Here is a 22,187-nt window from a genome sequence, read left to right on the forward strand (position 1 = left end):
AGTTTGGACAAGACCTGCTGTCTCCTCAGGTTTTGCTACCGAGAGACTCTTGATTACACTCCTTCCTCTAAGTTTCTCCTTTACTGCAGTAAGTCACAAAGGCAAATTCTGCCTCCTCGGCGCGCTTGTCCAGATCCTGGAACAAAAGGACTCTCACTCATAGGTTATCAGTGGATCAGCTGCGTAGCACGGTAAAGCTGCCGGGCGCTCACACTGCAGCTGCGGAAAAGAGCATTCAAATTTCCGTCAGGTCAAATGGCAACACATCCTGCCTTCTTCATCAAAGCGGCACAGCCAGCTCATTCCTGTGAAATTAAGGGCTTAAGGCCTTGAGCAGAAGAAAACTTTAAATCCCAATCCAACGGGAAGAGGAGGCAACGTTTGTCACGTTGAGCCTCCGTCCTGTTGAAGGTGCAATTTCAAGACCCTTTGATGCCTCATTTTCCCCTCTAGGAGTGAAAGCAACCCTAACATGTTGCCTGGGGCAAGGTGTTACCCCTGCTTCAAGCTTGCCTGTGCCTTTCTGGCCCAGCAGCTGGAAGACTAGGTGGAGAGGAGTCCTGAGAGAGCAAGACTGCAGGAGGCTCCCACTGGCACTCAGTGGAAAGCTGCAGAACAGGAGCTGCAGAGCCGGGGCTGTCATACCGGCGTATCCGTGACAGCTTTTCTGGACCTGTGGCGTTCTACACAAAGCTTAAAATCATTGTGTGTCTACGCTGACTTGCTACAAACCTTCTGGAAGCGTACATTTGGCAGCTCTGTTAGAAACAAACCCCCCTGCTTCTTGCCCTTGGTAGCCTGCAACAGCCCAGAAAAGTAACCGCTGCAAAAATGACTGCTGCTGTAAAATGCCCAACTGGTACAGGGTGATTCATTTCATGCAGACCGACTTTAATAGCCCAGACACACACGCTGCCCGTTCCTTTAGTACTGATTAGGCTCAAAAGCACTGGCTGGCTATAATTTCGAACAGTTTCGGATCACTAAAACAATTCACTGAAATTAAAGACATTAAAGTAAGATCAAAGAGAAGTGTGACTAGGTTTCTTGGAAGGAATCCAGAACCAACGCTTGGGCAGCACTGATTTTATATATGTGTGTGTGTGTGCGTGTGACATCAGCAAGAATGTATTTCTAATATATTCATCTTAATTTATATTTTGCCTGACCGGCTGTGGTTCTGGGTTTTGCCAACTCATAAGCACGTGTGCTGCTGCACGCTCAGAACAGCTGAGGCCAAGGAGGCGGCAGACGCAGAGGCAGCCTGTACTTACATGTTCTCAGCCTTCTGAACCATCTCAAACGCAGACCGAACCTGTCAGATTTAACACTGCAACACTGCTCCGTAATGAAGCTTCTCGTTCTAATCAATACTAGCAGCTAGATCAGTACCATCGCAAAATATCGTCTGTTATTTGCACAATCATGACGTGTGCTCAAATTTGTTTTTCGCTGTGGTTGGCCACAAAAAGAAAAAGTGGATAAATGCACTCTGCTTTTGGAGCCTTGCGTTTTTCAGGTCTGGAACACCTGCAAAGTTGAGAGAGACTAAGTCTGAAAAGAAGGAGGAAAACAGCACCAGGAAAACCAAGAGCAAAAACGCCCCAGAAGCTCGTTTCTGGGACTTTGCCTGCGGTACTGCGTATCGCAACGTAGGTGTTTTTACAGTGAGGTGGAGAGGGATGGGCTGGGTGCTTGAACAACACATAAACAAACAAGCTACAATTTCATCCTACAATTTCCATCCAGGGGTTTTCCGGCACCGCTCCATGAAGGCACGCAGACGATAACCTCCAAGCCACGCAGCTGCACTCTGCACCGAGCCAGGGCTAGGCAGTGCTCCTCGCTGCCCACAGCGCTCCCGTGGGAGCACGGCTACGCGGTCTTCCGTGAGCAGGGCCATGAGTAGAGCCTCTGGGCACCTTCTGCAAGCACGGCCCCAGGATCTCACAGAGCAACGATCATGTGGGAAGACCAGAGCTAACAACATTTTACCTCCTCGATCAGGAGCTTCTGTAAGGGTTTTCTAGAAAAAGCAAAAGAAACTTGTGTGCTTTGAGTCCTCAGATTAGCATTTCCTGGCAAATACAGCATCTCTTCGAAGCTCCTCATCAGCTCTGAAGCGGCTGCACTAATCGGTGAGATGTTACTGATAAGGGAGCCAGTTTCCACCCCCCTCACTCAAAGAGAAGCCAGTGCTAAAAATGTACTTTTCCAAAGTCCAGTCTGTGGTAAACTGAAGATACAAACCAGGCTGTCACACTTGGTTTTACTCAATCTCCCTAGAGAGGGGAAATCTCTTAAAATCCCCTTCTCCTTGATACTCCTGAATACTTCTCACTCTTGTTTGGATGGAGTAATTGCTAATTATGTTTGTATAAGTGAAGAAAGACAATACTGGATTTCTGAGCAAACACAACTCCTATCTCCCACGATGACTACAGCAAGGCTGGAGACCACCCTCCTTCTGGACGTTGCACTTTAGCCCCAGGAACACACTGGGCGATGTCTGTACATTGGAATAGAGAAGAAAACCAGTCCTGGTGAGGTAGCATACGCATTGCATGCATTTATTAACCACGATTAGCAACGCCACAGAACCTGGACAGGACAGAAAAAAAAATAGTGAAAGTACACAGAAGAGCACTGGCTGACTTCCTGAACTTGGGAAGAGAAAAAACATCAAGCAAAACAAGAAACTGTGACAACAGTTGAAGTAAAATCATCTTACTGCTAGAGGAGAGAAGATTCACCGCTAGCATACATCCCAAATATATCGGCATAAGCCAAACACCTTGATGGCCGATTTAATGACTCGAGACACAAAGCTCAGACAGGTTCCACAGAGGCAGAATTGCCTAACTATATCCCACGGCAAACAACCATGAGACGGGCAACCTGTTGTCAAAAAGGAGAGCAAACTGCTACAATACTCCGCTACGGGCTTGATCCTGCCAGCCCCTGCGCAAACGGCAGCCTGGGCAAGCTGCGGGCAGCCTGCACCGACCGGGATCCAGCCCTTCGCTGCACTGCAAGCAGATTTAGAGCCCTGAAGTAACGGCGGAGGAAAGGCACAGGAGCACGACGAGTTGAAGCAAGTACTTAAAGAGGATGCACGTGCAGAGACTGTCGGGTTTCTAAGTTTCTGCAGGGCACAGACTTTCTCTGCAGATCACTGAATATTGCTGCTAACCTCACGATCGTCATGACGGGTTCTAATGTTAATAATGAGGCAGATGAATCACCTCAACCATCCGCCCCTCTGACTGCATTCGGATGCTTTTATGCGAAGAAGCAGAGCTCCTACACAGGACGCAATTACAGGTGGCATCTGGAAAGGAGGTGACGGAGAAGTCAGCCCAAAGCAGACTTGAGAAACCTTAAGGAAAGCATTTGAATACCCTGGAACATCCATGTTTGCTAACTTTGGGAGAGATAAAGACTTGTTTTCATAAGCAAACAGCAGCTGGAGATTGGATAGAGCCCGTGCCAAGAAACCTCCCCTCTCAACGTGCACGAGAAACAATAGCAGAAAACATTAAAGAGAGGACTCGGTCCAAAACATCCCATTATTTCTGTATGAATAAAAAGGGGCAGACACCGTATTTTTACGGTACTTGGACATTTTTGCTGCTATCTGCCAATCTTTCATTAACTTTCCTTTTGTGTTTCATATAACATGCCCTGAAATCACCAACAAATGCCCCAGAAGCCTCTGTCACCTTAGTGAAGGAACACACAGCGTGCTGGGGGCAGAGCCAGCTCTGTAGCAGTTGCGGGCCCCTATGGGAGGCATTTCCCACACCACCCTCTCTCTTTTTTCCAAGTGCCACATCAAAGAGACAAGGAGGAGGAGTGTATAGGGAAGAAAACCTCCATGCGCAGCCCACAATATCCACGTTATTTTCTGTGATCCTTCCTGATGTTGTCTTACTTCTTTATGCAGACAGTGCATACAGCCCTGCAAATAAACGCCTCCACGGCCACACTCAGCATCGTGGGTGCCATACAAAAAGAAAAGGAAACGAGGCAATGCCTTGAGATAAGCAACTCTCCTCCCACCGGGTACCTCAAGGTTAAAAGCAGCCAACCTGCTGGCTGCAAGCATCTTTACTCCAGGAGAGCGATCGAGTTGGTTTTACCAGGGTGGGCTGATGCGAAGGGCCAAGAGGATTTCTGATGTGATAACGAGCAAAGCAAGATTTAAAGGGAGGCAGAATACTTCTTATTAGACTGCGAGATACCACTGGAAGAGACGTGCCTGAGGCACACAAATCCTTCTGCGCATCTGAAGCGGCAGGCTTCAAGGCCCTCGCCTGTGGCAGCTGCAACAATATTATTGCTGCAAGCCAGCATCTTCCCTCCTGAGGGAAACTGCGGAGGCACCGCTGGGAAAATTGTTTAATCCGGCAGAGGCGTCCCCCGAGGGAGGAAGAGAAAGAGATCTGAGGAAGCTTGGGTCCCCTGGGCTACCAGCGGGGATCAGCAAGTGCACCAGTGAAGACAGCTGGACTGAAAGCTGCTGTGCTCTGGCTGTTAGACACTCCTCAGCTCTAAGAAGGTTTCTGCACAGAGAGATTGATCAGGAACTGGCTGGCTCTTGGGGAAGAGCCAGCACACACCACGCAGGGGCCCTCTGCTCTTACCTCCAGCACCCAGCCCTACCCCAGTGCTGCGCTACACAGCTCTGGTCCCGGACTCTTCATGTGTCCCTTTCCCCACGCAGACACCACCACCAAATCTGCATGAGCCCTTCAAAACCAACGAAGGACTCCATCCAGCCTCACAAACAACCTGTAAGGACCGACAGGATTATGCTGGTATGATGCAGAAAGTAATGAAATTGAGAACAAATCTGAATTCGCAGCACCAGTGGAGTTACACGGAGGGAGGATCACGCCAGGCCGATTCAGATCGAGACAATGGGTCCCAGTCATGTATTCCTGCCTTCCACCCTCTTCTTTCAAATGCGGTAGCTGGAAGATCTGATAGGGGTGCAGCAGAACAAAGCCGCTGTGCTTGACAGCAATTCAGTAAACTCCCAAACTCTGTAAGGTAGCTAAAAAAAGGAGTGAGTAAGTAACAGACACAGTCGAGTAAAGCCAAAGCAGAAACAAAAAGGCTACCCCCAAAACATCCAAACAGTAAAGGTCACCAGGAAGCACCTCAGCCGGCAGCACAAGCACACCACAAGCCAGGCCACCAGAAGGCAGTCACAAGGATGCTACCTCAAGCAGCTAACACTGCGTTATAGTACTGGAATGCCAAATATTTAATAGCTCAGTGATAAAACAACATGTGTTCAGTACCATAAGACTGTTCTTGCCCAAAGCAGCCCACAAACTCCATGTGCAGAAAATACAAATTAAACGCTGACATCAGAGAAAAATCCTGTTTTGTTAAGAGAGCAAAAAGCAAACAAACATTTTGTTGTCGTGAACAAAATGTTGACCTCTGCAGCTCTGGGAAGACTTCAAGAAACAACATAACTGCAGGGAAAAAATGTGCAGGGCAGCAGAATAGAGCGAGCTCTGGCCTCTGAAAGCTGCCTCCCACGTGCCCACGCAGCACCGCTCCCCTCCAGACTGCTCACACCTCCCTTGCCGCTTCCCCGATCCCCCGAGCCTTCAGGTGATCGGCATGATGTTTTTTCTGTTTGCTCACCGCACGGCCCATGAGTCACGTTTCACTCCGCGTCAAGGGAATTCAGGCGGGCTTTTGTTACCGGTACTTCTGGAACTGAACTTTTGCAAGAAAGTGATTTTATCAATGAGAAGTTTGAGAGTTGCAAACATAATATCATAAACTATTACAGCTTTTTAATGAGATTTTTCTTGGTCAGACATACCCCAAGCATTTCCAGACATGACTAAGCTCCAAGATTCCCATTCCCAATTAACGCACGCGTTACCCCGAAGCCACTCGGCGTGAGATTACTGCCAAACCTGATGGTCTTTAGGAGGGCGATTGGCCCTGCTCCAGCTCCACCAGCCTTCATACTTATTTTTACAGGCACAGCTTCCAGCTTCGCGCCCTGGATTGCAACCTAACACCCAAGCCCATTAAACTTCCTATCAATACACGTGAAAATGAACAACGGGCAATCGAGCTGTAGGCTGTTCTCTGACTGGTAGGAGTACACGTTTCCACAAACCCCCCCCCTTGCACCATGGCACACGAGCACTTTGAAACGCCGGCTCTTAGAGCTTATCCCCAAATGCGTCCTTTGGTACTGACATCCAAAGAGGAAGCTGTCAGTCTGTACAGCAGCCTGTCGGCCCAGGGAAGCGCTTCAAACACAGTCAGGGAAGAGAAGGGCAGTTACACCTCCCCTTTCCTCACATATGGGACCCGTCTGCCCACTGGTTTAAGAGCTGCTATTTTCCATGCATTGCATCCTGCATCAGACCCATCCCAGGGCTTGCAAACAGCCGTGCCCAGGATGGTCAGAGGACCACCAGGGACCCAGATGTATGCCGGATGCTCTTGCAAGGGCACTTCTTGAGGAGAAGACCTGGCATTTCAAACGGATGAATGGAGCTGGCACTAGGATTTCCATCGCTGAACATTCAGCATCAAACATAAATTTATATTCCTTTTTTTGTTTGTTTGTTTGTTTTTTAACCGGAGCCTATTTATTTTGTCATCTTTGGCTACGAGGGAGCTTTGACACCGTTCATCGAAGGCTTGACCTGACACACATCTACCCGCGAGGGCTGGGTAACACGATTATGCAATGTCTGGCCAACTTTTAAGCATTTTCAAAACCATCCATGTTACGGGTCTCATTCCTCACAACAAGCCCCTTTGAAGGTTATAACTGCAAGTCCGTGTTAAAACTCACATATGCAGCACAGACGCAGCTGTCAGTCTACAGAAAACTGCTCAAAACCCGATGTTGAGTGAGCTGTGGTCAATTGCTGTAGAAACATTTCAGTCTGATCACATGGCTTTAGTTTGACTTAAATTTTTACATGGAGACAGGATTTTTGGTAATGCCTACAACTGGGCGCTGACACACAGGCTGAGTTTAAAACCCAACCTGAACCACAGGAGGCTAGACCTACTCCTACAGCCCTGTGAAGGGATCCTGAGGGATCAGCTTCTGTAGCTTGTTAGAGCTGCAGGAATCTGCAGTCTTTGTTAAGCACCATCAGGAGCTCTTCAATGGCCTAATTCAGTTTCTCCAGGACAGCATGCAAACCACGGATTTTACATGGTAAAGCAAACATTACTTCCAGATGTAACAAAGGCTCCATTGTGCTCGTCGAAGTCCAAAAACAGAAATGCAAAGTGTGCTTTCCACGAGTGAGGCTTCGGAAGAAGAAAGGGGGTGGCGATAAGGGACAGAGAGAGAAGGGTTTGTGCGTGAGAATTATGGCACGATTGCTGCAGCGAGCAGCCTTCCCACTACTCCAGGCTTTAGCAAACTTTTAGAACAGTAATAGGGGAATGAAGTTTGCAGGGCAACAGAATTCAGCTGCCATGAAAAGGAAATATCCCTTGAGTGATTTGGTAATTAAAACCCTGCAGCACCACGAACTCGGTAACTTGTCGACTTGGTAACAGCAGGCGGCAGGGACTTAAACAGCGATTCTTTCCACTGCTGATGTACAAAACGTTTTAATACTTGCAAAGATCTCCAGCATTTTGACTTTACAGTGTGGGTTCGCAAACAGTACTTGTAAGACCTTTAAAAAAAATAGCACATGATCAAACAAAACTGGAGATAAAAAGGGCAAAAGATATTGCAACAAACTACAAGGGAATGATTCAGCTACCAAAAAAAAAAAAGAAAAAAAAAAAAGTCCTTTGTTTTTGGCAGCAGTTCAAGCTTCTCAACACGGCATGTTTAAGCATTAGTCTTTCCCACCTGCAAGGCAAAGGATCCTACACTGCTAGAGAAAAGTGACACCTTGTATCACCTGCCAAAGCACATAATACAGCTAATTACACTGCACCTCAGTGCCAGGCCGGGCAGAATCCGAAACTCGAGGAAATACAGGTTTCAGTGTCACTGCCTCAAAGAACCATGTGTTTGAACACGGTTGTCAGCTGGTATGTAATGGGCGATAAAAATAAAACAGATTACCCATTTGTCGTTCAAACTGATTTCTTCCAAGAAAAAGCTATCTGGTCTAAATTCTCTAAAAACGTGCAGTTAAACACGTTAAATCCGTAGTAGTTTACGTAAGAAGTCTTGAGCAATCCACTCCCGTACGGCTTATGGGGATCCTTATTAAGAGGCTGCACATCTAGGGTACCCTCACAGGACGGGACTGTATCCTTAACACTTGAGATGAAACTTTCAGGTATAACTGGGCAAGGCAGAACTGCCATCTTCAAGCTTTAGGCAAATACCTCCATTTTCTTCTCTTCTTCTTCTTTTCTCAAGCTAAAGTGGAATGAAATGATTCAGTATCACCCATGTTAGTGCAGGTATTAGGAGCACAGAGTTAACCCTAAAACTGAGGTCAATTACACAAGCCATCAACTGAATAAAACTGTGAATCCCAGCAGACTGTTGGCTACGGAGGGCTTACCACGAGGATGAAAGAGCAGCAGAGAGGAGCCTGATACCTACCGGCCTGTATCAGAGCCTAAGGGTCAGCAAAAGGGCTACAACTTCAGGGAACAAGAAGGAATTTAAGACACAGTTTTTTGGAAATATAACTCTCAGAGGTATCGTGGAGATTTCTTTAACCCATTTTGAAAGGAATCTTTCTTTCCATAAACACAGGCCTTTCTGGTTTCTTCTCTAACAAGGTTTTTATGGGTCCCAAGAGTCCTTGTCTTACTTTAATTTTCTAGTTAAATTAAATTGTCGGTCCAAACACGAAGAACGAGTAAATGGAAGTGATACACGAGCACATACGCACAACTGTATTTTGCCAAGCTAGTACCTACAGAAAAGGGAACAGGCATGGTTGAGAAGGAAAATTGCTCTGGAAGAAAGATGCAGCAGAGAATGAATAGCAGAGGTACAAAAGCACAGACTATAACAAAGTACGAACAAAAAGGGATAGAGGAAGCAAACAAAAACAACACAGATCCTCCCCTACTGGAGGTTGGAAAAGAAAAAAGGATAATGAAACCATGAAGATCTGAATGCTCAGCAAGAAGGGAAAATATAGCCAACACTAAAAATTAAAAGGGGGGAGGGTTATAATCAAATACAGAACACGTCTATTTGATTGTAACAAACTGCAGACAATTGCTTCCAGATCATAGCTATGCTTTGACTTAAACATTGCAGCTTTACTCTTGAAAGACTTATCTTTCACTAGAGGTCTTGAAAAGCCTCTACAAATCATTAAGTCCCTACGCCCGCAGCCGTGTAATAGACAACGCTACGCACATTTTAACAAAAACAGAACAAAGAGAGATGAAGCAGGAAATGAAAGGCTTAACCGGAATCACAATTTGCCTCTTCATTCCCAGCCTGTGCTTCAGCTGTCAGTTTACAACCTCTCTGCTATTGATCATCATTCAAAGATTAATATGCCTGAAGATTTTGATTACTCCCACATATACCCAAGCTCATTCTTACTAGTTTAAAATCAAACCATTCTAATGAACTTATTTTTTTTTTTTGCATATCAAAGGCAACATTTAAGGTAGCCCTAGCATATTCCAAGCATACATTGCTTGTACATCAGCCTGCTCCAACATCCTGGAAATGCTTTCCTTGGAAGCTGCTTACTGGTAGCTGCTTCGCTCTCTAACAGAAGGAGTATCAAAATCCATGTTAGCATCAGCTTGGAGCAGTGAAAATGGGAGGCCCACTGTGTTGTGCAATGGGAAAGAACAAAAAGGAAAAACATCCCTGATGGAAAAGATCAAATGCAAATAACGTAGTATATAAAGGCTGAAACATCCCTAATGCAACAGTCTACGTTCAGGCACTCAGTCTATGCGCATCCTTGTAGATACACATGTATTTCAGTAACGGCAAGGCAGGTCCCGTAGGAAGTTCTCTGTTAACGTATACTCACATATACTTCACTGTGATCAAAGCGCTTTTTCAGATTATCGATGAACGAATCTTCATTAAGTGGTTCTAAAAGAACCATATCTCCCACCCCTATCATGTCATCTAAAAGGGACGTCTTGACCTCCATTTTGGCCATTTTCTCCTGCAAAGAGAGAAAGGAAGAAAAAAAAAAGAGCAAAGTTAGCTCACAAGTACTCTAATTATTCACAGGCGTTAACCATTAATACTACTTAAGATTCACGAGTAAAAACCCACCAAACGACACTTCTTTACAACAGTTTTTCTAAGGAACATTCTAAAAGTTATTCTTTCTACCCAAGCAGTCTATGCAATCCCCAAACTTTTAACTGTGGCATTCGACAATGCCTTCCAGTTCACCACACGTTACATACGAAACGGCATGAAACTGCGGTGACGACCAGTGGGCACCGCATCCAGATTTTCTGAATGGCTTCAGCGCAACGTGCAAGTACACACAAACTCGAGTTTACCGAAAGCTCCATCAGCATCTGTAGTGCCTCAAATCAGGATATTGAGGAATCCAAACCCTGATCTGAATTGCTTTCTCCCCCTTACCTGCATTTCTCCAATCCGATCAACTTTTAAACGGAAGCCAACCAAGTGAGCTCACTCAGAGACAAAACCGCACTATTTTATCTGAATTCCTGGGCGCCACTCTCTAAGGTGCCTGTATTCCAGTATAGTGCTGCTCTGGGTTATCAAATTATTTAATTTTCCAACAGACTCGATCACGTTATGTATGTATTTGTAATTTTATTGCTTAAGAGAACATGGTAGCCCAGGAGCAACAATCCAGCTGGTGAGCGGAGACCGCATCTACGTAACTGGAGCGGCAAAAGGCAGAAGCGGGACTCAAACAGCAGACCGGGATCAAACCAAGTAACCAACGCCGATCAAGTAATTCGGATGAAGCCAAGGTGGGGCCAGAACTCAATACCAATCTACCTCCCAGCTGCTTATCCTTCCGATCCAAACATTAGGGCAGATTAACCGAGCCCTCTCAAGAGCTCCAAGCACACGGACACTGCCGTCAGCCTTCACGGTGAGGCTCAAAAATGAAGGTATCAGCAGTGGCTGCCAGCAGACGCGGAACCAGAGGTGGGGGAACGACTTTGCTGACAACACAAACCAAGCAGCGACTATTGCACAGCTGCACATATACAAAGCAAAGAACTCGACCAGCCAGCTGTAATCTCTTTGCAATTGAATGCTACCAAGCTGTCGCTGCTCCCCACATCACCGTAGCGCATTCTAAGTATTTTTTCCTCATTTTTCAAAATGTCTTGTAGCAGTTAGTACTTCATGCAATCCGCATTAACTCGCCGTTGCAGCTATCCATCCGACAGCTAATTTAAAGCGAGTGAAGCCTTTTATCTCCTGCTTGTGTCCACAGCCAGCGCGTGACTGTGCCGTTTGATTTTTGAGCAGCGAGTGACATTTGAGGGACATTAGATCAAGACTTAAGTCATGTTTGATGTTTTTCCAAATTCAATGAAGAGAAGCACAGCTCCCCAGGCAGCTAAGGGAAGCGCTACAACAAGATCCCCAACCTGAACCAAGCCTGGGAATTATTAGAAATTCACATGGAAATGCAAAAACAGTGATGAACTATGGTAACCAACCAAAGCTGAGTCAACCCTGCTAAACAAACAAGAGAGTATTTGTTTTAAACATAAACATTGGACAACTCTATTTCTTCATTTTTAGAGAAAAGGTCTTTTGTTCTTGAAAGTTCACCTCTACGAAGCACCATGAAAATATTTTAAATGCTCACAACATCTTTCCAGAGGTATGGCTTCAATTGCTGCATCCCATTAAGAGAAATTCGTTAAACTACCAGTCTTGTGTCGATGACCTAATTACTTCCCAAACAGCATTTCATGTTCAAATGATTTTTGAAGACTGAAAAAAAAGAAAATTCTTCCTCAAGCATGGAACTTATTAAATACTGGGTTTGTAGCCAAAAAGGAGAAAAAAGAAAAAAAAGCTAATATAAAAATCCTAATCTGGGCAATTGCAACCTAAAATTTAGGTTCTAAATAGCATAGCTCATCTACCATTGTGAAATTACATACCACCTACCACACTTGGTGCATCACTGCTTGGGAATTTCAAGACCCAGAGCAGCCAGACCCCTCAGGAACACTCTGGCATCCCCAGCCTCAGAGGCACAAATTGCAGAAGAGGTGCACAAAGGCACCACGTCTACAACTAAAAGCTGAATCAGAAAGTTGTCCGCATGTATTAATTCATCTATGTATTTAAAAAGTTAAATTTTATGGTCAAATGATTATTTTCAGCTTTTTTTCCACAATAATTTAAAATTATATGATGGTAAAAATTTCCATCAACTCGAATGCTAGAAAATATTACAAGCTTAGGTGATGAAAAGCCCAAACATCTTGTTTAAAGCTGAATTCTCAAAATCCTTTGCAAAAGCTTAGCCTTTGCAAAATATCCATGAAATCTGCCTCATGCACTGGTACATCACTGAAGAACATTCTGCCCTTAAACAATTGGATTGAATTTAATAGAGAATTTAACCTACTAGATTAATATCCACAATGCTTTCAAAATACCACATGCTGATTTTAAGAGTAGGTTTAAAAACAACCCAAGAAGTCAGCACACTACACAGCTTAAAAAAAAAAATCTTGATATGATTGCAAGGCGAAACTTCAGTCACAATTTCCAGCGGTACGTCCCTAAGCTCAGAAACTCAATCCAAATCCACGTCCAAGTACCTGGATTTGCCACAAGGGCGTCTGGCAGCTGGAAATCTTCGCTCCTCAATGCTGGTGAGCACGTTCAGCACAGTTTGGAGAGCTGTCCATACAGGTAACCGCCTCCTACCTCCGCGTGTATTCTGGCATCCTTTAAGAGGATGAACGTTCCTCAAGGACCATTTTCAAGAAGGGCTCCGAGAGGATGGGACCAAAACACGCGCTCAGTGGCTCGGGGTCCGGTAATGATTAAAACCACAGCTGTGCTGGTTAGACACCAGCAGACAGGAAATTAGGTTAGAGGAAAGAAACAAAATGGGTTATGTCCTTTAAAACAAGGACACGTTTCGTTTTTGTCACATGAAGGCTGCTGAATGGGAGATTTCGGGAGGGAGGGAAGTGAGGCTCTGTTTGAACTGTGCTGTAATTTCTAACTGGAAATTCAGTAGAAACAAACAAAAACCTCCGTGGTACTCCCTTGACATACCTAATGCATTGCTTTTACGACCGTAACATGCCGTGTTGTTGATACGAAGCAAAACAGCAGTATTGCATAAAGATTACAGCTGACAATTATCAAAATTTAAATATAGTAACCGATTATCTCAGGGGAAAAAAAGCAAAATTTTTCTAACACTTAGAGCCCACAAATCAGATTCTTCCTCAAACATTTCCTGAGCTCTCCCACACCCACTTACGACGTGAGTTTTCTTCCAAATTTACCTTCCTTATCCCTACAGCAAACACCAGCAGCTTTTCAGAACATCTCTTTTCTCTACTCGTTTGTCAAATCTCTTCCTCCTAGCGCTGGGCTCACAACTAGACACTGACTCAATGAAGTGAGAGCACTTTCAACGCATTTCCATCCTCGGAAATATAGATTAAAAACAAAAAAGGAAAAAGAAAAAAAAAAGGTTATTCAGCAATCCCTCACAGTTCGGCCTACTTTATGTTGGACAACCACGGAGCGTTGTTAAAACACGGACGGCTCTATCTGCTGCTTGTAGTGCCTGGGAGTGCCACACTGAGCTCCTGGCCAGCTGAATCTAAAGCCTTCCTCTCCCTCTTGGCCGCAAATTAGAAATGACTCTGTTCCAGAGCCATAGCAGTCTCATCACCAGCCAACTTGAAACGAGAACTAATGACAGCTATAAATAGAGGAGGATACAGAGAGCAGGCCAACGCTCCAAAAGCCTCGTACAATTACATTCTGCTACGGGGGAAGTGAAGTCATACCACATTTCTGGTTTAGCGTTACAGATCTGCCCAGGTTTTTCCACATCACCCTCGTACGGTCGAACAGGAACAGCCATCACCTGCATCCTGCAGCCACACGGTGCTCAACGCCCGGTCATGATTGCTGCGCTGGTGTTGCCACTGGCAGCAGAGGTGGCTCGTGTGGTTTGCTTGTGGCACTGCAGGCAGGAGTGGTAAATGATACATAGAGCAACAGCAGTAAAAGCACTCCTAAGAAGTGAAACGCAGCTGCTGGCTCTCCATCCTTCCTTTCTTTTCCTTTGGCCAGTGTCTGAGTACCTCGTGAGCTCATTTCTGTTCGTCCCACCGGGCAGTGCCGCAGCCCCACTGAACAGATCAGCATTTTCCAGGCTGAAAAAAAATCAGAGTCTGGGGCTTTTGAATCAGATAACGTTTGCACCAACGTACCTAGCAAGCAAGGCCTGTTATTTAAAGCCTTGTGCAACTTCTCCTTACTTTCTGGAGGCGCTGACCAGTGCTCACGCATACCACATTCCCTGAGTAGTTAACAGCAAACAGCTCCAATAAACGGCCCCGGTAAAATGTAACACCGTGGGGTCCGCTTGTATTGAGACCGCAGGAATGTTTGCATTGGGCATCAGCTCAACGGGAATGGCTCTTTAGCAACATCAGATTACTGCGGAGCTGTGCTCCAGTGACTGCCATTTAGACAACAACAGATTTGCCCCAGAGAATCCAGTAGGAGAAACGAGTGCTGTGCTGGCTCGTGCTGGAAGCGCCACGCATCTCGCTGCAGCCCGTGCGATTTTCAAGGAAATGACCGGCCACTTCGAGTGCTGCTGAACAAACAGCTGCAGTCCCGTGAGGCCACATCATCTTGTCGTCGATTGACGACGAAGGCTCGACTGCAGTTTAGAAGAACTGACGGCCAAACAGTGGCTTGAACTTTCTTCGCGAACACGGAGAGGTTTGGTTGTAATTGCTGGGATTCTTCTGGGTTTGTTTGTGGTTTTTTCACACCAGCTTGGTTACAGTCTCAATTAAACAGTAATTAGTTGTCATTGGAATCGCCCAAAAGCGAGAGAGATGCCTCCTCTGTGCCTCTACCGTATCCTTGGTGGGCTCCCGTCACACACACGGAGCGCTGGACTCATCGCAACAGGGAAACAAGGGAGTTACGCACGCACAGACACAGCCCTGCCCTTCTTCTCTTCCCTGCTACAGGAAGGATTCAGGAGACCCGGGGAGGGGAAGAGGGGCTGGGTTTGCATTTCTTGAAGGCTGCTTTCTGCTCTGCTTGCATCCTCGTTCAAATAGCACGAGCTTGGTCGTTTCCTGCTGTAAGAGACCGTGGGGTACGGCTTCGCTACTATTTCTCCTTCATACTCCCAGCACTACAGGCTTTCAAATTACTTCTAATGATGGTTTTGCAACCACAACACAATAAGTGTCACCAGTAATTACGCTCGGGGGCTGATCCATCACCTAAGTCAGCCTGCAGCCTCGCTGGGAAGCTGAGCTGGCTTGCTCACGGTCACGCTAGCTTTTGGGAAAGACATCTTGTTCCTGCAGCAGAGCTAGGGCAGCCTTCCTCAGCACCTGCTGAAATAACAGTCTTGAAATAACCTCAATAAGTTTGGAGTTCCATTTTAGCTCTGCAGAAATTCCTTTACGTTTTGGATTATATTGGCAGGGTTCAAAGATTATAGGTGTGTAGTAGCCTTTTCTGGCTACTCTGGAGCCTGGAAAACCCACCCCTCCCTTTTTTTTTTTTTTCCTCCTTTAAATTACTGCTGTTTTCCAGCGAGAACACCTTCAGCGTTTTCTGTGCAGCTGGAAATGAGGTCTCCACTAACAAAGCTGTTCTGCTGTCCAAAATTCTGGTCAAATTCCCCCTGACTTCAGCAGAAACAGGATCCACGGTGGTTTCTTGCATTTAGGCTTTTCTTAGTCATTGTCTAACCACACAGCTTTATAATCATTCCAGGTCCTACAGAAAAGGATAAAATATTCAGGAGGAAAGGGGGGTCTCTTTTTTTTGTTCATACTTTGCTATATTGTCTTAGATCTTTTTCAAAACAAGGGGCAAAACGCAAAATCACAAGTTGTCAGAGCTTCTACCTTCTTCCCCTAAAGGCTGCGTTTTGACTCGGCAGTGCTCTGCAGAGAAGCACATTTTTAAAAGGAAGTTGCCAGCGCAGGACATAAACACATAGGGAAAACAGCCTTGGTCTTTAAAACAAATTATTTAATTAAAAAAATAACTTTTAGTGTTGGATGAGCAGGGGATGGCCTTTTGAGCTGATTATTTTTCAACCTACCGCTTGAAATCTGCCGCCTATTTTGGGGATGCTGCCCAATCCACAGGTTAGGTTTGCGTAGCTGTTGCAGAACGGGGGCGTGAAAAGCAGGGCAGCACTTACTGATTTGGGGGGCTTGTCTTTGTTTGCTGTATGTGACACAGCAGAAGCTTGTTACCACACCAGAGCTTGCCTTCAGAAGATCCCCCCCCCCCCCAGCAGATCCTCACGAAATACTGTTTGGAAACGACCAGCTTCACAAAGTCAAAACACTTCTTTCAAGTGAGGTTCCGCTCCTCTGGGAGCAACCCAGCCATCAGCAGTAATCCGCACCTTTCATTGCTACTCGTACGATTGCGGTGGTTTTGCTTCCCTTTCGACGCAAGCTGCCAGGCGTGGAGCAAGCTGCTGCGTGCTCCAGTGCACACAGAAACCACACCAGGCCGCTGCAGGGAGAAGAAATCTGCCCATGGTGGGGCAAGCGGAGCAAGCACCGGTCTGCTACGCTGGTACGAGATGCCTTAAAGCCAAGGGGTTGGAGCAGAGCACGTCGTGATCTTCTCGCGGGAAATAACAACAGGTAAAGCCGCAGCTCTGCGACAGGGAGCGAAGGCCAGCAGGACAGCTCACCTTCCGCACGTTTGTCAAACGGAGAGGAGGTCTGAGCCCCAGCGACGCAGCAGAGCCGTGGGTTGCCAGGAGAGCAAACGCTTTAGCAAGTACCACGGAACCACTGCAGGAGGACGGCCTTAAAAAATGCCCTAGCTGCAGCAAGGCTTCAACTGGATCTTAGGGGTTTTCTGCAAGCCAACCGAGCACAAAAGACCTCCAGGGCATCAGCCTCAGCTGCTCCCGTTTCTCCCAGGACCAGCTGCTAAGGGAACAGGACAGGGCGAGTTTTCACCCCACGGCTCGCCGCCGCTGTCCCTCCTGCACGTCACTGTCTCTACAGCAAAACACCGGGGTTTTATGGAGAAGCAGCGGGGAAGGAAATCAAGATACCTGGATACAAGTGCTGCAGGAACAGGAAAGCAGTATTTGCCCTACCCCAAGCTAAACAGCAAGCACCTCCTGAAGGGCAGGGGAGGCTCAGATCAATTACAGGCACTGATAGATGTGTTTGCTTGTCTCGGGTGTGGAACAGCATCCACAGTTGGGTCATTTGCCATCCTGAGGACACGTTCATTAGTTCACCTGAAGCCACAGCATAAAAGCCGTCGGTTTTTAAGGCAAGACATCACCAGCGACACCCGCGTATCTTAGTGCTTACTAAGAGGTATCCGGGACAGTTCCAAAAGCTGCGTTTGCAGCAATCACTCTGCTCCAAACATCCCCGAGGTTAGGAGCCAGCACGCAGCTTTTTTACTGCCGCTCACCGACAGCGCATGTTCCCTCACTGTGTACGAGGAGCTCCGGCTTGCTTACCGGAAGATTTACAGGGGTTTCTCCCGGAGTGAACTTGGTTTCAACACAGCCTCAGGCTCTTCCATCACTCAAGGAAAACCTCCAGAGCCCTTTGAACTCCCGCGGCCTGACAGCTGGTAACTGAACAATGACGACGGCAGCTCTATCCGTTCCGCACGTTCGAGGCTGGTGCCAAACCCCCTGTATCATACAGCTGTGACTGCCGTATGCTACAGCTTCTCCGGAGTGCAATGTTTCAGACTTCTCACGTTCCATGAGAAATAGTGGCTGCAATATGCCTGATTTCTAGTATTCATGGTCAACTAACATCCACTTCTTGCTTGTCCCAATGCTACTGGTGCTTTGTTTTGAAGTTTAAATGTGTTTTCGCTCTCCTTAATGTTTCCTACACCACCGGAAAATATTTAAAGACCTTCTCCCAGTCCTCGTTGTGAATAAAGCATACCCAGGATTTCTGATGCTCCTCTCGGTGGCTTCTCCGTGCCCTGGCCCACCACAGCAGCCCTTTTCTACTCGCTCTCTTATTTGAGCCCATCTTGGCTGACCAGGGTTCACCAAGGATGCGGAGAGGATTCCTGGTACATCGTGGCAGCAATATTTCTTCACCACGACCAGGAATATTCCCTCCAAGGAACAGGGATTATTTTCCATTTCCTTTTCCATCTCCAAAGCTTCGCCTTGACCAGCACTACTCTAATTTACCCTGTACGACAGAAGTCAGCTGCTCCAACAGGCACAGACCTACTGACACATAAAAGCCACTGCTCTCTTGGAAAAATAGACTCCACAAAGAAAACATGAGCTTCCTGTAAGAGAGGAGAAACCTTTCAGAATGCAATTGCTCTGTACCTGGTCGTCTTCCATTGTAGCAACTCCTGCGGTTTAATTTTTCCTATTCCTAATTCTCAGTGCCCTCGGCAGCGCTTTAGAACGTACTATGAAAATCATGGAAAACTACAGAAAAAGAAGCAGGGAAAGAAAAGCAAGGGAGCTTGCATACAGAGCATACTTGTGGGCCCAGGAAACTTGTACCACTGCTGACCAGGCTGTGGTCACAAACTTTTTAAAATTGTTTTCTGCTGACAGTAGGAAAAAACGAGTCTCTCCCTCAATGACTGTATTTGGAAAATAAAGAAACCTACAGCAAGTAATTCCGACAGTAACCCACCGAACCTTCGGTTACTCAGCATTTATTCCTCTTCATTATCCCCTCCTTCCCTTCTTCCTAAACACTTTTTCCTGGTATCTTTACTTTTCATGGAAAAGATCTTTGTGACAGCAGACGTTCCTCTCCGGCGCTCCTTGGGGCTCTAGTATTTGGATTCCTTACGGTGAGTTTGAAGAAAGACCAAGTCCAGCAGCTTAGGCTTGACCGCTTTCAATACACGAACTGGAGCATTGGTCTGCACGCAGGTTTTCCCCTGGGTGGAAAGGTGCTGCTCTTGCTGCTGGGGCCCATTTCTCCTGCTAAACTGCCTGCACAGAACGATTCCCACACGGGCTTGCATCTGAGAAGGGGACTGGGTCAGTGGTCTTCAGCTGTGAGGCTCCATTTTGAAGCTTCACTCTCTCCCAGTGAAACGCTTCCATCAGGGCAGTGAGTTTATCAACAGAACTGAAATACACCAAGAAACGGACAGAAGTATGCCTGCCAGTGCCATAGGGGAAATCTCACAGTAACAAGGAGTTGAGAGAGAGAAGTGCTAACCCTGTCTGCATGGTTTTCTCTAAAAGCACGCACTTAGCTCCTTACGTGCCAAAAGATAACCTGGATCAGCCTAGCCCTGCGCTCGGATGATACATCAGTCAAAAATGTCAGGTCTGCAGACAACTCCAAAGACCCTATTGTTACTTAAAATCAAGATAAGTAAAAATGCGAGATAAACAGCTTGGTTTTACAATAGGGTTCTTCAAACCCGGAGCAAAGTATCAAAACCGGCAGGACTCACTGAAAACGGCCACGCGTGCCATAAAAGCACATTCCAGCGCTGCTCAAAGAAGAGCCTGTCACAGGCCAGGCTGGTCCCTGAGGAGCAAGCCACACATCTCCCAGCCCACCAGATCCAGCACGGGACTGCAAACGCATGATAGGCACGATACGCCAGTGGCTCCAGGATGTGTGCGTATGGACATGTACGTGCAAAAGGGCATGGAAGGTTTGAGAACTTCACCTTTCTCTTCTCTTACCACTCTCTCCCAAGATGGGGATCAAGTCCCAAAGCAAAACGGGGAGATCCTGGCCTCCACAGTTGGTTCAGACACTGACGTCTGGAGTCATGCAAAGCTTAAGAGCAAAGCTTTTACAATCTACAAGCAAACTGGGACACAGCTGCAACGGGTGAATGCTTTGCCACTGATGCTCAGACCCACCAGGAAAAAGACTCACCGACTTGTGCGATTCTGGTACGCTCTGCAACAGATACCGCACAGCACACAACAAAGAGCTGCAGCTCTTCCAGTGCCCCATCAACACAAAAGAAAAACCTTTCTTTTTTTTTTTTTTCCTCACCCTAGGAACTGCAAACCAAATGAAAAATAATGTTATTCTTTACTGCTTCTTTATGACCGAGCATGCCTTGATGTTGGTTTATACATCAGCAATCACGCTCTGGTTTCCCTCGTTCTGGAGGATGTGAATGGTGAGGTTACATAAGGGTGTAATAGGAGCTGTTACTTCCTTTCCCAGTTGAAGAGAAAAAGCTGTGGATCAGGTTACAGACTCAAGGGCTGGTCATCACTGCTTCAGCCTTCCCAAATTTTGCTAACAATCCTCCAACAAACAAGAGAAGCTGCTTAGATACCTCTTATTTCAACGTACTAAGGCTCTGAGAATTTAAAAGACCAAGTATATAGCTATTAGGGAAAGAAGAAGAAAAAAAAAGCCTTTATTTTTGTGTTTCATCAAACTCAGGAAATTCCCCAAGCTTGAAGCACTGGACAATCACTCAAGTCACCGCTTTCCATTTCGGTTTGTTCTTCATTAGCACAACAAAAAGGATGAACGAAGCGTAAGGTCAGATTTATAGGACAGCCTGGCACGTAAGCTGCACCGAACACACGGAGCGCGCCACCAGAGCGTTTAACTCAGGGCCGGTACCTTCACATCTGTCCCAGCTCGGGCTGCACTGAGCACGCAGAGAAAGGCAGTGTCCGGACTGGCCCACGCCAGCACCAAGCTGCTCTCCAAACTGCTCCGCTTGCTCTTTCCTCACCTTCCTCCCTGATTCCCAAGCCATTGCTACGACTGCTGCCGAAGGAAGATGAGATCAGAATCCAGCACGAGGAATTTCTGTTCCCACAGAGCTCAGAGAAACCGGATGATCTCAGAGGATCATGTGAAGAAAGTCCATGACACTTCCATGAGGCAGAATGTCTTCAGCGTATTGCCAGCAGTTTCTTAAGAGCGCACAGTGGGAACAATTAATGGCTTTGCTTATGTTTCCAATTTCTCTCTCCCACTTCCTCCTCCCATTTGCCAGACCTCGTTCTCCCTTCCCCCAGGAGCAGTCGTAGGCTTGCAATGTACATTTGCCCTTCTAAAGACAGCGCGGCAAGCCTTGCACAACGTTTGAAAGGGCTAACAAATGTAGCTGAAGTAAACTCCCGTGCCCTGGTGTAGCTTTCTTGCCCATTTCCTCCCTACAGATGGGATGGGATGGGAAGGGAAGGGTCTGTGATGTACGATGCTTTAATGAGTTCATACAGCCTCGCCTTGTGGACAGAGCACTCGATCCCCTTGTGGTGCCCATACGGAGTCAGAAACCGCTGCAATGCCCATCAGGTACGCCACCTAATCCCACACAGGTGTTCCCAGAGACATCTCCTTTCCTAAGGACCGCAGAACTTGTGCTAACCTAAGATCTGCTGCACTTCGTGCAGGCACAAGATACCACGCACCACGGCACACGCCGATACGGGTGGCGATGCCACAGCCACGGCACCTCAACGCAGAAGCACGGCAGAGGCAGCACGTCTAGGCACTACGTTAAAGATGCTTAAAGCCAGGTCTGGCAATAAAAGCACGCCAGGGACGAGCATTGTTAACTTTAAGGAGTTTGAGGGCAGCCGGGCATCCGGCTCCCCCAGACGGGTCCAGCTCCTGCTCCCAACCACCACGCTTTGGGGGCAAGCCCGGCTTTTGTCCCGGGGCTTGACAAAGCGCCGATTCCGCCAGGGTCCGACGGACGGGCAGCCCCCGCCGCAGTTAACAACCCGGCAGCCAACTCCTGCCCCGCCGCCCGCCCCGCGCAGTCAGCCATTTTACCTCCCCGCCGGTGCCTCCCGACCTGCCCGCGCCGCGGGTCGCTCGGCGCCGCTCCGCGCCCGGCCACCCCCTGACAGAGCCGCCGGCAGCCGGCCCCGAACAAAGGCTCCCCGCCGCCGCCCGCCGCCCCGGCCCCTCGCACCCTCAGTACCTCCGCAGGCAGCGGCTCCCGGCGCCTCCCGCCCAGCCGCCGGCGGACGCGGGCCCGCAGCAGCCGCGGGGAGCGGCCCCGCCCCGGCCCG

General features: G+C 47.4%; 1 protein-coding gene across 7 annotated transcripts in view; it reads right to left on the bottom strand.

Annotated features, from left to right (window-relative positions):
• The window catches only part of MYO1B (myosin IB), a 98,337-nt gene extending 76,156 nt beyond the window's left edge, over positions 1 to 22,181 (bottom strand). For 5 of the 7 annotated variants that reach the window (XM_035330862.1, XM_035330859.1, XM_035330856.1 and 2 more), the window contains exon 1: positions 9,996 to 10,136. In XM_035330862.1, the coding sequence (XP_035186753.1) occupies positions 9,996 to 10,130 (135 nt within the window). In that variant the 5' untranslated portion in view covers positions 10,131 to 10,136. Of the gene's footprint in view, positions 1 to 9,995; positions 10,137 to 20,893; positions 21,042 to 22,096 lie in introns of those variants that run through there. The other 2 variants (XM_035330860.1, XM_035330857.1) reach the window with 2 other exon arrangements.
• Between the last annotated feature and the right edge of the window lie 6 nt (positions 22,182 to 22,187).

This window comes from Oxyura jamaicensis, chromosome 7 (assembly GCF_011077185.1).
Source record: "Oxyura jamaicensis isolate SHBP4307 breed ruddy duck chromosome 7, BPBGC_Ojam_1.0, whole genome shotgun sequence".
Classification (NCBI taxonomy): Eukaryota; Metazoa; Chordata; class Aves; order Anseriformes; family Anatidae; genus Oxyura; species Oxyura jamaicensis.